The 17,622-nt window shown below is 39.6% G+C and overlaps 1 protein-coding gene across 9 annotated transcripts in view; it reads left to right on the forward strand.

Annotated features, from left to right (window-relative positions):
• PTPRM (protein tyrosine phosphatase receptor type M) overlaps positions 1 to 15,876 on the forward strand; it is a 482,101-nt gene extending 466,225 nt beyond the window's left edge. For all 9 annotated transcript variants that reach the window (XM_055799826.1, XM_055799827.1, XM_055799831.1 and 6 more), the window contains 6 exons: positions 717 to 890; positions 3,265 to 3,396; positions 6,481 to 6,606; positions 8,346 to 8,509; positions 10,615 to 10,750; positions 14,982 to 15,876. In XM_055799826.1, coding sequence (XP_055655801.1) covers positions 717 to 890; positions 3,265 to 3,396; positions 6,481 to 6,606; positions 8,346 to 8,509; positions 10,615 to 10,750; positions 14,982 to 15,035 — 786 coding nt within the window. In that variant the 3' untranslated portion in view covers positions 15,036 to 15,876. The remainder of the gene's footprint in view (positions 1 to 716; positions 891 to 3,264; positions 3,397 to 6,480; positions 6,607 to 8,345; positions 8,510 to 10,614; positions 10,751 to 14,981) is intronic.
• Positions 15,877 to 17,622: the final 1,746 nt, after the last annotated feature.

A 17,622-nucleotide genomic window follows, 5' to 3' on the forward strand; every position in this document is an offset into this window, starting at 1 on the left:
CTCTTGACACTCAACCTTAAGATATTTGTGTGCATTGATAAGATCCCCTCTCGGTCTTCTCCAGGCTGAACAGGCCCAGCTCTCCCAGCCTGTCCTCACAAGGGAGAAGCTCCAGTCCCCTCATCATCCCCTTGGCAGCCCTCCGCTGGGCGCTCCCCAGTGGTTCCCTGTCTCTCCTGAACTGGGGAGCCCAGCACTGGACACAGCGCTCCAGGTGCGGCCTCAGCAGGGCAGAGCAGAGGGGCAGGATCACCTCCCTCCACCTGCTGGCCACGTTCCTCCAGATGCCCCCCAGGCCTCCGTGGGCCGCCTTGGCCCCCAGGGCACACTGCTGGCCCATGGGCAGCTGTCCCCCAGCACTGCCAGGCCCTTCTCCCAGAGCTGCCCCCCAGCAGGCCAGCCCCAGCCCGTGCTGGGGTTATTCCTCCCCTGGTGCAGGACCTTAGACTTGCCTTTATTGAACTTCATTAGACTCCTTCTTCTGTCCTTTCTCCAGAAGGCAGGTTACTCTGCAGCTGTGTTTGAGGTTATTTTTCTGATCTGTATGCTTCCAGGATTTTTTTGCTTCCAAACCCTGCTGACTGTGATGTGTTTTCATTTCTCTGCATGTTGATTCCCACTGAAACTGAATGCTGAGCTGATCTATTCTTCAATATTTTGGGATGCTTTCACTGCTGTGTTAATTTTTCTGTTGTATTGTTTACTCTTTTTGAAAGACTTTAAATATGGTGACTCCGACACTGCGTGTAGAAGACTGCAGCATAGCACTTTTACCACGAAATCATGAAAAGAATCGCTGTATGGATGTTCTGCCTCCAGACAGATGCCTGCCTTTCCTCATAACAATAGATGGGGAGAGCAGTAACTACATTAATGCTGCACTGATGGATGTAAGTCTCCACTACATCATTAATAATAAAAGGGAATAAACAGCCTTCCAAACAGCAATGCCAGAAAGTAGTCAGCATAAGATGGCTGTAACCCTTCTAGCTTGTTTTCCAAAAACGTGGCACAAAATCTTTAAACTTCCAAGTACGTTCAGGATCCCACATATGTTATGTCACAGCCAAGGTTCCAAAGCCATGCTCAGAGAGCAAGTCAGGGAGTTTTGATAAATTAAATGTGTCTGGATTTCTCCCTAGTGCTTGAATTTTTAACCATCTGACCCAGGGAAAAAAGAGTTACCTATTAAGACGCTAAGGCAGTTACTTAATAATAATAAGGTTTGCAGTAATATTTCATTTCTCTTTGTTTATAATTTAAACAGTAATTTACCAAAAAAATAATTGTCTGTCAGCATAAGATAGTACACAAGCCATTAGTTCAGTCTTCCAGTTTATTTCTTGTTGAATGAATGGTTCCTCTTCATGTGGGGGCAGGGGGGATGCGGGGGGGGGGGGGGGGGTCTAATGCATCTATTGTAACTCTAATTCTGCTAATAGAATATTAGTAACAAGACACTTAAACCGCCTTTACAGTCTGTAGATATTCATAGACTATCTTTGTCAATTTAGAGCTATAGTAATTATGGTTGTCAAATATATAAACAACAAGAAAACAGAGTTTAGCAAAGAATGAACACATTGTAGATGGCCTTTTTTAAAAGTGAAGCTGGAGTAATAACAGATTATAGCAGTTTTTGCATTTCTTTCCTTCCAAGTTTCAAAGCATTATCCTAAAATAAGCCTAAGTTCAAAATACTCCTATGAAAAAGTGGCTGTATTATCTTTATGTTTATCTGTGTCGAGAAACTGAGAACAAAAGTTTAAGTGACTTCTCTAGGTACTCACAGTAGGTCAACGATATTTCGTATTAGAATAGAGCTTCCTTGATCTGCAATTTACAACCTTGCCATTACATTGTCTTCTTTCCTGGAGAGTTCAGTGCTGGTTTGTTGTATGAATTATGTACTGCTCAGGAAGAGCAGTGCTTAATACTTGCTTTGAAAATGCTTCCCTTCTTCGTTGTTGAAACAATGAGCTGTATCCAAAAGCGAGACTGGGCAAAAGGCTCTGAGGGAGGAGGTGATTTGGGTTGCTTTCCAGCTGAAGCACCCTAGCCAGGCACCTGCAATATCCCTGCACTGACAAACAAGAGCAGACACTTGTCCCTCTCTCTAAACACTCAAGTCTCCAGCAGGCGAGATGATGCATTTCAACCTCTTCACTTCTTCGACTGAGATGCAGTTGGATCACCTCATGTAAGCCTTCAGCGCTCACTTCAAGCAAAAGGGGTAGCAAGGATGATTTTTGTTATTCAACATCAGAATGAGTTTGAGAATGTTTTTTCCTAAAAAACTGCTGGAGCTTCTAAGGGGGTAATGGAGAGCCCTTCAAGCATCTTTCATCTGCATGCAACTGCCAGCAAGACAGGACCAGTAAGGTAGAAGGCAGCTGACTGATATACCAGCAACATCAATATTGGCTGATTGCAGTTTGCCAAAACCAAAACAAAGAACTGAAGTCTTGCATGCCTTCATCTGTAACCCAAAACACATTGGATTCATTTTCTGTGATCTCTTCAGTGACTGCCTCTGAAAGAAAGATGCAAATAGCTGATCAGATTGCATCTCTGTCATGGTACAAATACTTCAGTTCCAGACAGGCAGAGGCTTCCTTGCCCTCCTTAATGAAGACAACGGCAACCCCTCCCAGCAGTTGCCCCAGTATGGCTATGCTGGCCTTCAACACTCAGGAGGACATAAGTGAAAATACTAGTGTGAGATCTATGATGGAACAGTTCTGCCCAACAGTTTAGTCAACGACATATCCTGTTACTGAAAAAAAACCCAAAAGCACTGAAATTTATCCCCTGGGTAGCCTCGCTGCTGTCAGATAGACCAGAATTTCAACAGTATTTCTGAAATACAACTAGATATTTCCTTTCCTGGGCATCACTCAAATTAACAGCTAAGTGCAGACAGCCAAGATTAATCTGTCCATTAAGAGCTCAAAACAAAACTGTTGCTCAAAATTTTGTAGCAGTTGCATTGGAGGCAAAAACCTCTGATGATTTTACTCTGTGCCTGTGGCATAAAATACATTTCAGAAGTATAATATCTGCAGAAGTTATAGTCTACTCAAATACAGTTTATTAACTTTGAAGCATGTAAGAGCTCAGGAAAAAGCTGAAAACAATGTATTAATTACATAGAAAATAGAAATAATGCTTTCAGTCTCGAAGTTTTGGGGCTATGACTGGCATTCTGCTAAATGGATTTTTATCTCATACCATTCTTCTCACTATCTTGTTATTTCTTTGCAGAGCTACAAGCAACCGTCAGCTTTTATAGTTACACAGCATCCCTTACCAAATACTGTCAAAGATTTCTGGAGACTGGTCCTAGATTATCACTGCACTTCAATAGTTATGCTGAACGATGTGGATCCTGCACAAGTAAGTCCAGAAAACTGCTCCACTCAAAATAGGAATGCTAGTGCCTCAGCGTTTCAGAAAAGCTTTAGGACATAATTAGTTTTATAAAACAACATTAAATACTAACACACTGAAAAATTTATTTATAGCTTGGAGATACACATAGAGAAAGAGGAATAAATCAGACCGGTAGCAGGTTCGCCACCAAAATGCTAATGCACACGCACATAAGTGCATGTGCCCATCATTTGTTCTGATAGGAGAACATGCTTTGAGAAGAGCCGCTAAAAGCCAAAACTGATGGTTGTGGAACTCTGACTCAAGTCTGAAACACACTAATAGCCAAAAGTCATAAAGAGAAGCCAACAATTATTCATTAGCCTGCCTGAAACAGGTCAGTGACCTTGGTCTACTTACCAGGGTATAGGTGTTCCCAGTGTGAAAATATGTGTTATGTTTGGCACAAAATTACATTGTTAGCAAGAAGATAGGAACTAAACAAGATTGGAAACTTAAGCATCTTTCGGAAGAGAAAACAGGGCAGTGAAATGTATGAGGGAGGGTAATTACCTTACAAAAGAGTTGTGCATGCTGAACATGTTCTTTAGAAAATTGGAAACCCCTACCTACTACTTTGGCAGTTTAATCACTAGCATTAATCACTAAACGTCCTAGAGCCTGGCTCGCAACTGCGCAGTTCCAAGTCCTTAAACAGATACAATTTCCTTGGTTCCAACAAACTGCACCAGCCATCTGCTGGAATAACGTGGTGGTAATCTGGATTCTTGATACGTAAATATTTGTTAATTATTGGTTAAGAGCAGTTGTTATTTTTTGTAGCAGAATGCATGTCGTCTTTAGTCGATATGATGAAGAATCTTTTTAGTTTTGTTGAGTATAGCACATACTTAGAAAAACATTTCCTCATTTCTTTTTAACACAAAGAATTTGGTTTTAAAACATATTAATCTTCTGGTTTTTCTTTCAAGGGAATGTGTAGGAACTCCACACACTATTTTAAAGATGGAATTTCTGATTCCAAGCCCTTAACTGTCTACAGGGACAGAAATAGAAATGAAAGACAAAACGTTTATTCATGAGTCTAAGATTATTTTCTGAGTGAATAAGAAAAGACTCAAGGGAGTCAGACTGTTAGGGACTGCTGAACAGAGTTTTTTTAATTTGTGGGCTATGTTTTGAATTTACAATAGTGCATGGCTATTTCAAGCATTTATTAGCCTCACAGGATTTAAAAGCTATTGGGATATGCAGTTAATGCACCTGCCTCTGCAATGTGTTAAACTTTTTCCCTCTAATGTGAGTAACAATCTTTTCATTAGGAATAAATCTCAAAACCCTTAGAGCAAACAGAAGTGGAGAGAGGGCAGAGCTTATTAAAAACACACATTACATTCAGATCTATTAATAATTACTGTTATAATTATTATTTATGTATGTGTGGAAGTGTTTAAAGGTCTGTTTAGATATTATAATTTACGTGGATTGTTATGCTCTTTTGGGAAATGAAATTCAACCCTTCACAGTGACTGTGACTTAAAGAGAGTCGCTAGCATCACGTGCATGCAAAATGCGCAGACCTAAATGCTTTTAGTTTCTTTGGAGCTTGGAAATCTTGGCTTCCTAAAACAGCTCCAGCAACAGCTCTGCTTATTACCATTTAAGCATTTTTCAAAGATCTGTAGTATTCCTATGTGTTTGAAGGATGTGTACTAAATTGTGCACATGTTAAATTTACAATAGCTGTATGGATTGTATTTTGCTATCCTGTACACTAGCATATTTCATAATAAAATTTTTTGTAAGATTTAGACAACATTTGGAAAGTAAATTGCTCAGCAGACTGAATCATGTTGGGGGGTTAAAATAAATGAAAATATATTTTCCTTCTCGAAATTTCTGTTTTTAACTTAAGTGAACTCCTGCAAATCAGACCCAGTTTTCTTTTTAATTGATGTAGTAAATGATTATGTTTTCCTAAGATGTAGTCATCTCTAAACGGCTTTGTTGAGGACTAAGCGTTACAAGAAATGCAAAACAACATCTGGAGTAAATGTGATTTGTCAGCTCAGCTCTGGATCACCAAGAGCAATGCAGCAGGATGAAGACCACAGCTGTTTTACTGAATAAAATAAGGTTCCAAATATGACATCAATGCTTCTGCAAGCAAACAAAATTTCATGATTTCGTACTTAATTTTGGTGAATGCTTGCAAAAGCTATGTGCTTGAACTGCTCTAAATATCCCTGGGAAAATGTCATTAGGAGTTTTATGGGAAAAAAATGGACAAGCAGAGTCTACCTTCAAAAACCTGCTTGCAAAGTGTTGATTTAATCTTTAAAGCATTAACACAGATGATAATTGGTTCCTGGATTAAGCCATTGTGATATTATTAGACACTAGAACTGTGCAGGATAATGGTAATACTGCTTTGTGATCTTTAGATACCTAGAAGTAATGTTTTCTGAGCACTAAAGAAAGCATATTTTATTTTTTGCTATTTTCAGATGGCATTCATAAGATGAAATTGAGCAGTTGTTGAAAATTTAAAGCAATGCTGGTATTAACTGGTATCATCAGTCATGGGTGAAACAGATGTGAAAGTTAACTCCTAAGTTTTGAGAGCTGATGCACCCTTCATAGTATAAAGCACACATTCTGATGTAGCTTGAATTATTACCAACTTTTGTGGACAGCTGGAGATACCAAGCTTTTGGTCTTCAGGCTTCATGCTGTCTCCAAGATATGGTAATATTTGACAGCATCCCCCTGTCCTGTCATAACATATTGCAGAATTGATGTTGAGTGTCAGAAATGTGTTACTCCAAATACCAGAGAATGGCGAGTACAGCAGCGAGCAATTGCATGTTCAGTTAAGTGAAAAGTGAAAGTTTAAACTTGTTCCACATAAGTAAAAGCGGAGTGCTCCAAACCGATGGAAGGTGGTGTGCTGTGTATTTTATAAAGATATTGTGGGAGAATTTCAGTAATAAATGTAGCACCAAGAAAAATATGGAAGTTTATATTGAGGCACTGTGAAATTCAAAGCGATTAACTGTGTTCTTTTGTGTTTGTGGTCCTCTATAGCTGTGTCCTCAGTACTGGCCAGAAAATGGAGTACACCGACACGGTCCTATTCAGGTGGAGTTTGTGTCAGCTGATTTAGAGGAAGACATAATCAGCCGGATATTCCGAATTTATAACGCAGCCAGAGTAAGGATGTTATCTGCAAAACAATTTTGTCTCAGTAGATGACTCTACTCAAATCACAAAAAATGAAAGTAAAACTCACTTACAACCATTCTCATTTTTCAGCTTATTTATTTGAAAGCAATGGTGCAATACTGAGTCACACCATAATCAATGAGAAAAAAAGCCTTCTATGTGTAATTAAAGTAAAAAATATTTTAATGCATATCTCAAGTGCGTTAAATGCAAATGAAATAAAGGCAGTATTCAGATTGTATGGTAGCCAGGAAATGCTGAAATCAGTGCTGTTTTCAACAGTTTGAAATTAGCCATCTTGAATACTTGTATCCCGTGTCATGCAAAGCAAGCTGCGCACCAATACTAGGCATGTTTTTCAATACCAGTCTCGGGCTTTTACCCACTAATCACACTTCATAGTACATGTAAGCACTTCAGAGGGACAAGTGCGTTCTCATATCCAGCTTTTATGCTTCCATAAATTTGACAGACTAAACAAAGCATGTCTTTCAGGCTGAGTGGAAAAAAAGATTCCACCACAGCCCAGGCGTCTCTTCCCATCCAGGTGGAGGGAGCCTTTGCAATGGACTGGAATCAATCACCAAAGAACCATAGCTAGGAATAAGCAGTATTCCTCTGTAGGAGTAGTAGCTCTCAGGACAGTGAAAGGCCCCAAAAACATGTTAATACCTGAACAGGGAAGCAGATTGTGAGCTTCAAGATACTTCTTTAATACTAAGAAGGCCCTGCATTCACAGCAACTCTGGCAACATAAAAACACAATCCCTAGCAGCGTTAATGTGAGCTTTAGCAGGCGCTGGGGCTGGCTGATGTGCTTGGGGAAGAGAGGCCATCAGCTGAAAGAAACTGGCCAGGAAATCAGTAGGTTCCAAATTTTGGCATAAAGCAGACAAAACCCATTGAAGAACATATCTAATGCTGCATCCACTTTGTCTCAATCCCTCATCTTGTTAATCTTACCTCCTCTCTATTACCTCTTACTCTAGAGAAAAAATCATAATGTCAATATTTCTGTGTGTTGCTCATTTTAAAAGTGGCACTAAAATGCCCTCACTTTGCACAGAAGTGAAAGTGGCAAATCCTAGACTACAAAAAAAGTTTTCATGTGTGTGTTTATTACGCCCTTTTCAAAGGACTGTAATTTTCTGCCACTAATACTTGTTCTATGCTCCCTTTTTATTTTAAATCACCATAAAGCAACTGTTCAGTAACGTTTCACCAGAGGGGTTCTGACTGCTGCAGAAGCACACAACAAAATAAAATGTAGTTAGATTTTTGATAAGCTGGAAACATCTGAGGGTTTCATTTCTTTTTTTCTTAATGTTTCCTGCTTCAAAATATCTTGAGAAGTTTTGACCCTTCTTGTAAAAAACAACAGAGGCACACAAACATTCTTCAAAATGCTGAAGCATATAAAAAAAGGTAGATAATTGAAGTTGTGTTGCAACTCCCTCTTTGCTACCAAGTTACAGCTATGATATTAATTATTTGCTTGATCCTGCAGCTGAGATCCTGCTCTATTCTAGTCTATTTGTTTAAAACCTCTTGTTCTAATAACTCTGTTGGAAATTAAAAGTCATAACTCCTCAAGGGCAGTTGAAATTACATTAGTAGCTTGTCAGCAGTGATCTGCTTGAACAACTTTCCTCACTGATGCAAATGTCTAAATTACGTACCAAAAAAATGCTGGGTTTTTTTCCTGCTTCTTGTCTGAATCTCCACAGCCCCAAGACGGCTATCGGATGGTGCAGCAGTTCCAGTTCCTGGGATGGCCCATGTACAGAGACACTCCAGTGTCTAAACGTTCCTTCTTGAAGCTCATCCGCCAAGTAGAGAAGTGGCAGGAAGAATATAACGGGGGAGAGGGACGCACAGTTGTACATTGCTTGTAAGTACTGAAAAAAGAGAGAAAGTAAGGGAGTACTATTACAGAAATTTGTGCCAGGTTTTACAAGATTTGTGAAGAAGTGAAGAGATGAAGAGGCATCTATCTAATCTGGAACTGGATAAATAAACTGTTCATTTACAAGCTTTGAATACAAGAAGAATTGTATGATTTTTTTATGTAGATTCATAAGTTTCCCTCTCTGTCCCGTGGTAGATCCCTGTGAAAAGATGACGGGTACAAGTTAACTCTATTTTATATAAGATGTCCAGTGACTTTTGCAAATGGAAAATATGCATATTTATTCAGAGTAAATCAAAACTGTACCTTCAGAACAACGTACCTTTTATTTCTACAGATAAGGACTGTAGAAATGAGTAGTATTGGAGGGGTGATTCCTCTTCCAGACATAAAGCACAGAAGTAAACGTGACATGATAGACCAGTTACGATGATCTTGTAATTGCCTTACCTTTCTGTAATAATGGTATATATTTTTGTCCTCCTGTGACCTTTGTGCTCCACTGATGCAGGCTCTCATCCATTCTGCCACCATCCTTCTTTTGATAGGGCCTAATACTTGTACATGCCGTTTAACCTCAGCAGTACCTGATCTTTTAAGACTGGGTCTTCAGTGCTTGAAGTTGTATCCCTCTTCCTCTAAACATCTGTTTAAAGATGCTGCCATGACAGAGAAGGGGCACGCTAATGGGAAAAGCACATGCTACCACACTTCCAAAAGTTGGGACCCAATGTTAGAATGATGGAGGAAAATCCAACAATGAATTAATAATTCCCACTATCACTGACCTTGAACAAGTCATTGCTCTTCAGTTTCCCCATCTGTAGAATGGGGGTAATAATGCTTTCATCAAAGGGGCATTGTGCAGTGTGATTAATTAATGTTTTGAGATCTTTAGCTGAAAAGACCCTTTTGAAGTGCAAATTACTGTTATCTCTGAGGTGGCTGATGATATTAAATGGTTGTACAACATCACACATGCGTCACTTCCAGGCAGTAAAGAAAGAAAAAGCTCTAGTATAATCCTTTTAAATTACTTTATTTTAATTAAAATTCTCAAAGAGTCCCACAATATCAGGCAATGTTTTGGCAGCAGAGAGCATTCTATTCATACTGTCTGGATGTGACAGATGTGCGACGTTGTATCTTCCTTTGAAAATCAACCATTTGCGAAGCTGGTTTGAAAGGCCTGCTACCTAACTAGTCTGCACTCTGGTAATTACTAAAGTTTATTATTTTCAGTGAAGCACAGCCTAAGGATTCTGATTAGAATAGCTGTAGAAATAATAGGGTTTCCGGAAAGAAAGATATTCTCTTAAAGATTAAAAATAACTGGGGCTAAAGTATTATTAAATACTGGTTTTGATCATGCATATGAACGTTTGTGCCTGTTTTCTTTGTTAGCAAGTCACTTTGGGTTCTCATCCTCCGATACTGTGGGTGGAGGGGGAATACATACACTTCTAAAAGTAGTCATTGCCAGGCAGGTGGCCCCTCTGCCTGCTGCCAGGGGTGAACACATCAGCCAGGGAATATCGCAGCACCACCTACTGCCGTGCCAAATGCACAGCCACCAGAAGGGCTCCTACAAATGAGACTTTGGGCACTTTTGCTGTCCCTCCGAAATGCCTTTGGGTCCAGGAGAAAAACACCAGGATCTGGAATAAAAGAACTCAAAGATCCACTTTCTCTATAACATTTCCAGGCCTGATGCTCACTGCAATCTTGTGTGTTTACGGCACGAAGGGGCATTGAACAGAATCTAAAAGTACCTTGTTCTTATTTTAGCATCCTCTTTGTGCTTCTCAAGTGTTCACTGAAGGGTGGTGCAGAACTCAGCCATTCAGTTCCCTCCAGGCTTTCAGTCTGCTGAATTCTGAATTCTGAATTGCTGCTTTGAGATCTTTCAGCCCATTAATTCCAATTTAAAATTATGTTCTGCTTAGAGTTCGGCAGCCTTTGGGGGCAGGAATGTTCTGTGTTTTCTCCCTACTGGAACTCATGCCTTTTGTAGCCATCTCTGGTGCTGTACGAACTTGTAACATAAAGTCAATTGTAACTGAGCCATTTTATCACTTTTATTGTAGGAATGGAGGTGGCCGCAGTGGGACATTTTGTGCAATCAGTATTGTTTGTGAAATGCTTCGACATCAGAGGGCTGTTGACGTATTCCATGCTGTGAAGACACTGAGGAATAATAAGCCTAACATGGTGGACCTTCTGGTATGAGCTTTTTAACTGCACCACTAAATAGAGAATGTTCCTTTTTCTCAGAAGACTCAGTAAGATTTCCAGGATTTGCAGTGGGAGTTGTTCACAAAGCAAGCAAGTCATTTTCAAAAGGGATAATGAAGTCACTTCACTTGTAAGAGTATTTTTACACTTCTTTCTTCCCAAGGAGACTTTGTCTCTGTTCATTTGAATTTTTTAAGAGTTTTAAACTTTCAGCCGAACATCCTTATTAATTTCCTTTTCTAGCAGGCTGAGCCAAGTGGAGTGCAGCCCTTGCATAGTAGAAATAATAGTTATGTAAAATGAAATGCCAGATTTTCAAATTATATATTTTATAAATAGCTTAATCGCCTAATATTTATCAAAGCCATGAATTTCAGTTTGACATCCAGAATATTGCATTTAATTACGGTTGCTGTATCTCATAGAAAGATTAAAGAAGTTCAGAAACAAGGGGCCATGTGCAATTATTTTCCTAGAGAGTGTTTTATGAGCCTTTTTTTTAAATGGAGAATTGCTGAAGTGCCAGCTGCTATGCCAGAAGAGCTGCAGAACAGCTTAAACCAGCAGGTTCTTACACTCCAGTGTATAGTTCTATACTTGGAGATGGGTGTAGCATGGTACCTTATTCTGAAGCCTGGGCTATAAATGACACTGTTTTACAACATCCTGCTGTAGAGGCAGCTGTATTCGATTTAGTATCATAGGCAGAAGGAAGCAGTGTCTGGGCAGCTTCAGGGATGCTAAACCAATCTGAGCTACTTTTGCAAGCTCTGGTTAAAGAAGTTTCAACATCATTTCTACAGGGTGCCCAGGGTGAGGCAGGAGGCATCTGGCAGAACTGGTCCAGCCTCTTGTAATTTTAGGAAAGATCCTCCTCTCTTGGATGAGTTACTGAGATCTGGGTGTGAAACACGCTGCAGAATGTGCAGAAAGCAGGAAGGAAGAGTGAGGCTTTCAGGCTCATGTGTGGATGGGTAGGGTTATCCACTTCCCCACCACATGTATCACTGCACCTCGTCTGTCCCATGGAAGAACAGCTCCCACCACATCCTCCATTGCAGTGCTCTCACTTAGCCTACCTGTGCAGTCCCAGACCCTCCCCTAGGCCCTGCTCTGGCCAGGCTCATGGAAAAAAGCCAGATGTTGCCAGCTGTGCAAAGCAGGGAGGGAGTTTACAAGCAGCACCACGGGGCCATGAGTCAGCAACTGTGGATGTTGTAGCAGTGAGAAACTATCAAGTTTTTGCAGTGGTGGGTGGGAACAGCTTAGTTGGCTCCTCTTCCTGTAGTTTATATTCTCAGGAGGAGAATCATCATGCTGAGAACCTTACATTTTTATTTCCGAGATATTAAGAAAAATGTCCTACTTCTTCATTCAGATAGTATAATTTGGATAGAGACTTGGCAGGCCTGCTGTTCTCTGTTCTCCCAGAGCTTAAGTCCACAGAACTCACTGATCTCTTATTCATTTATTGTATAAAAATAAAAAGAAAATTACCAGTGTGAAGATGTACAGTTGAAGAAAATGTTCTCTATAAATTCCCACTGGTGACAGTTCTCCAGGTATAGATTTGTCAGGCAGCTGTCTCCATTTTTCAGCAGAGAATGTTTTTAATCAAAAGCTAAATGTATTATTTTAGAATATAAAAATAGCTTTTAGCAAATTGAGGATGGTATTGAGAATATCTGGATGGCATTGAGAGGCTTTGTAAGGCTTTTCCATTAGGAGACTTCAAAGCACTTGTGAAGGAGATCAGTATTGTTTTCCTTGTTTTACAGAGGAGCGAAGGCAGGAGACAATCAGGATTTTTCCCATTGTCGTGTAATTCATGGACAGAGCAGAGTTAGAACCACATCTCTTCAGTCTTGGTCTGCTACCTTGTAGGAACAAATATTTGAGTTAGCAAGGTTTCAATTTCCGTGTAGATTGTTTCACGGTAAAAGGGAAATGGAACATCGAGTTCTTTTCCTGATGCTGTTACTGACTTTATCCCTTATGATCCTTCTTATATTAAAGTGTCTTTGCCTCAGTTTCCATATTTGAAAAATGAGAACAATAATATTCATCTACATTTGTAAAATTCTGTGGTAAAAGATCAAATGCTCAGAATTATAACAGTATTTCACAAAAACAGTTTCAAGACTGCTTTATCAATACCTGTTATGCACTTTCTGACAAGAAGAAGGGCAATGTTTATGGCCCATACTTAGAGATTCATCTCTTAATTTCATTGAAACATTTGGGTTTCCTGCAAGTGTAAAAATCTGAATGCCACATCCATATGATATGGAAATCTATGAAATTCAGCCATCATACAAAGGTAACACATGGTATTACAAAATGTCTGTTACAGACCACCCAAAGCATTTTGTGATAAATGTTATTGGACCTACCAATAGGTGTCCTAGGGAAAAAAAAAAATATATGTGTGTATATATATATATATATATATATATGAAGCTAGCTAACATAAAGAGACTTCTAGTATCCACCATCAAGTGAATAGTAAAAATGTATGAGGGACACACATGAGTGAACACAGTGGGAAATAATAGAAGTCTGGTCTTTAAGACAGGTATTCAGTTTGCTAAAAATGGCTTATTCTTATGGATCAGTAAATCAGCATAAAATGATCATAGGAAAATGGAAACGGATGAGTGCCTGATCTCATGTTTTGAGCTGTTATGTAGTTATAGAATAATTTTCATTTATTTAGAAACATATATGCAAAATAAAAGCAGAAAAGGAATAATTTACATAGTACTCCTTTCTTTCCTTTCTTCTTTTTTATTCTTTTCTCATTCTGAAGAAGACACAAGCAATTTATGGAACCCTGCAGGATCTTAAAACCTTACATGCAATTCATTCATAACTTAGGTGGTACGTCCACCGTGGATTTGCTTTCTTTTGAAGTGACAGCTCTCAACAAAGGAACTTAGAAATTCTCCATGCTTGTTAATGGCTTTTTGATTGTTGCAATATTATTTGGTCCTTACATGTTAAGGTTGACTCTCCTTTCAGCTAAAATGTGACCCAAAATCACAAGTACAGGCCGAAAGAGTCAATCCTTTAAAATGTTTGTTGAATGAAAAATAAAACACATCTGAAGTGTAATTCTAACCTTCCTGCTTGTGATGTTGGGAAGGTGAAGGCTGAGTGCTCTCAGGTAGTTAAGTCTGTTGTTCCTGTGTGATAGTACATGCTTAGTTATCTTTTATTATCTGATTCAAGTGCGTAAGAGAAAGAGGCATTTCAGCAGCAGCAATAGTCATAAAACTGGCAAGTATTCCCAGACTGAATTGTTAGAAACCAGAGCCCTTGGATTCAGGGAACCTGCACCTACTATTTCTTTCAGCTTTTTTGTTTCATTTAAATGTTTGTAGCATTGCTCAATATTGTGAGTAGCAAGAATGAAAACAGAAGAGGGATACATGTGCCCACACAAAGCGGTGAGGCCATCAGTGACTGCCATCAGAGCACTGGCCTCTCTATACCGCTGAAGATGTGAAAGGGCGAAGCCACAGCCCCTGGGCTCCGAAGGCTGCAGACTGGGTTTGCATGCCACAGGAAGGGGATTTCCCTGGAACTGGCCCTGTTTCCAAGCAGCTGCAAATAAAACCAGTTGGCACCTGAAAACTTAGCCCAGATAACAGCCTAACTTACACATCACCATTAATTGCTAAAAATTAATTGGAATTAATCCAATTAATTTAGCTCAGACCTGATCTCACAGCGTGGGTTTGGGCTGTATGTAGAGAAGGAACAGTAAGCAGCTCTTGCCCTGAAGTGTTGCAAGTATATGAATGACATTAAAATAAAAGTTACGACCTGGGAAGTACTAGACACTGGGTCTATTTTAAGATAACATTTCCAGGGAGAAACGTCAATAACTCCTATTCAGGCAAAGTGCTACATGAACATTTTGACAGATGACAGAAGGGCTACAAGTCAATTTGCTTACGTGTAGTCAATTTTTCTCTTACAAGTCTATTAGAGCAGCTAAATGCGCATCTAATATAAGCAGTACCATAAGTGACTGTGTGTAGTGTCTATTGTCTGGTTAATATAAAGATTTTCTTATCTGAATATAAATTGGATTTGCAAACTGGTTCCCTTTGACAACAGCTGAAAGTAAATAATTTTAACAGAAGAGAAATATTGATCCCCTTAATTAAGTTCCTTCAATAACCGACTTTGTGGTTTTCTTTTGATTTTTCAGGATCAATACAAATTCTGCTATGAAGTGGCTCTGGAATACTTGAATTCTGGCTGATTGAATAAACAGCACAGACAGATCCTTCTTTCACCACCACAAACAAAGCAAGTTGCTTCATGATATCTGTGTAAATGAGATGAAGACTTCTCAGTGTTATGCTTATACTGCTTTGTATAATTGGCTCTTTTTAAGAGCCCAAAAAGATGTTTATAAAACTGCTTGCACTGCCCGTTTTCCACAATAATGCCGCTGCTTGACACCCATATGAACGTACACCAAACCACATGGCAGTTGTTGAACACTGTATTCGTACATAGCCATTGATGTGGTGAAGCAGCATAGTCCTTTGGTAAATAAGAGAGCACAATTATATTCTTATGAAGGAATTTGTACTTTTTGGTTATATTTCGTTGCCTGTGATTCTCAGTTATTGTCACAGCCTAGTGTACATTTTTGTTCTGTGGAGAATGCTGTCTGGCATTTTGATAAGATATTATTTTAGTTATATTTGTATTCTAACACGTGCATAATAAATGAATCATATGTAGCTTATCTGAACTAATGGAAAGACATATACCAAATCATGTTAACTTTGTTGAGTTGTGATTTCTTCTACTTTGTACCATTTCAGAGAGAGAATCTTGATAGAGATACGGTTAGAAAATGCAAAATACAGGATGCTCAGATTAATATATCCAAAGCTTTTTCATTTGTTTATATTGTAAATACTTTTTGATTTCATCAAATTATTTATTCATTGAAATTAATTTTTTTGTGAAGCACAGTGAGTGACAATCATTTTTATTAAGCCCTGGAAATGCTTACTGTATGATAGTGTAAACATTTGTTTACCTTGTATGGATTCTCAGCTCAATAAATAATTACATACATGATAAAATCTCATTTGATTTAATATCTCTTGGCATCTGAGCACCTTCAACTAAGCCTCTTTTAAGATTAATTCTTGTAAATACTGAGCTACCTCCAGAGCGTGGTCATTGTGTGATCCAGTGTTGATCCAGCCAATAGCAAGATGTGCCGTGCCAATATATAAAAAGAGGTGGATTGAATGTTTAAAGATGCATATGCACAAATGCAGAACCTTAAAATCACCCTGCTGTATGAAGAAGAGATGATGTTGGGCTTGCAGTACTCGGTCTTGTCACAGCATTCCTCCGCAGCCCTGGGCATGCCCTGCCATTCGCTCTGGGATCGCTGCTGCAAAAGGGGTGATGGTGCATCTGTTCTCGGGAAGAATGACTGCTGTGAGGGGGAAGTAATTCATCATGTTAAAGATACTAATGCTAGAATGACTGATGGGGGATTTGAAAGCAAGTGTCCTGTTACTAGGGCTGTTACTGGTACTGCCAGTGGACAGGTTTATACCATTAAAGCTCTCGCTTGTCCTGAGAAGGGCAGTACTGCACTTCCATGGTGTTTGGATGGTTCCCTTTTCTCCAGAGCATTCACTGATGTCTGAACAGGCTGGGACTCCCCTTACATTCATGGGTACAGGAAGCACAGCAATGAAGTAGCAAGAAAGGAGAATGAGCCAGCAACAGCTTGCTGCACTGTCCACTGAAACTGCAGATCTTTCTCTCACCCAGAAGTGTCAAGGAGGCATAGCAGACAGAGCAACTGCTGAATACTGAAGCCTTCCAAAGCTATCTGGGAAACCCAATGCAAGGAAGCTGCAGGCTGCACAGTATTTCAGCTCTTAAAACGATCCTTTTAATGGGCTAGCCATCTGGAATGGGGGAAGTATCTATATAAATGTATCAGTCAATCTTTTGAGAACCTCTAAATCCAAGAGATCCAGCTTGGACAGAATGACTCACAGCTTGTCAACTGCCAGATCAAAACCACGTCAAAATTCAGATCTGAAGATATGAGGATAGACTTCCTCTGCTGGAAAGCATCTCTTTTGAAATTGCTTTAAAATCTAGCTGGCAAGTATGGGCCATTGCTATAAATTGCACAGAGGTACAGAAAAACTTAGGAAAAACAACCCCAGCCCTGAGGAGAATGATGGCCCTTGGAAAAACCCTGTAGCACTTCAGCCTATTGCAGAGCATACTCAGATTCATTTGGAAACCCCTAGTGTTCAGAAACAAAATCCAATCCTCTAACATGACATTCCTCACAACCAGCTCAATGGACCAGGTATGCCAGCCAAGCATGCTTCTTTGTATTAATTGTGGGACACTACAAAGTCGGGTTCCATGACCTGTTCATTGCAACACGCTTGTATGTGTCCAGTATTCCCTGATGCTTTCAAGAAGAATTAGTAAGATGGATCAGTGTGCTGAAGGACAGATGGTGATGCAGACAATGTGATCCCAAATGTGAATGAGATTTATTGACGTGCAGCAAGAATCATGGCAATCTCTCCCAAGGACAGAGACCGCTAGACATTATTTCAGCTGCTGTATTCTTGCAGACATACTTTGCACAGGTATGTCTTGGGGGATGAGGCGAGGGAGGGAGATGAGGAGGAGGGAGTTCTGCAGTGTTTCTTGTTAGTTTACTGACATTACTTTTTTTGTTGTTCTTCTTCTAACATAGGCATAGTCAAACCCATGTTATAGAGTCTGTGTGATGTTGTCCCAAAAGACATTCTGTGAACTACAATGCCTTAAAACTG

Source organism: Falco peregrinus, chromosome 3 (genome assembly GCF_023634155.1).
Source record: "Falco peregrinus isolate bFalPer1 chromosome 3, bFalPer1.pri, whole genome shotgun sequence".
Lineage (NCBI taxonomy): Eukaryota > Metazoa > Chordata > Aves > Falconiformes > Falconidae > Falco > Falco peregrinus.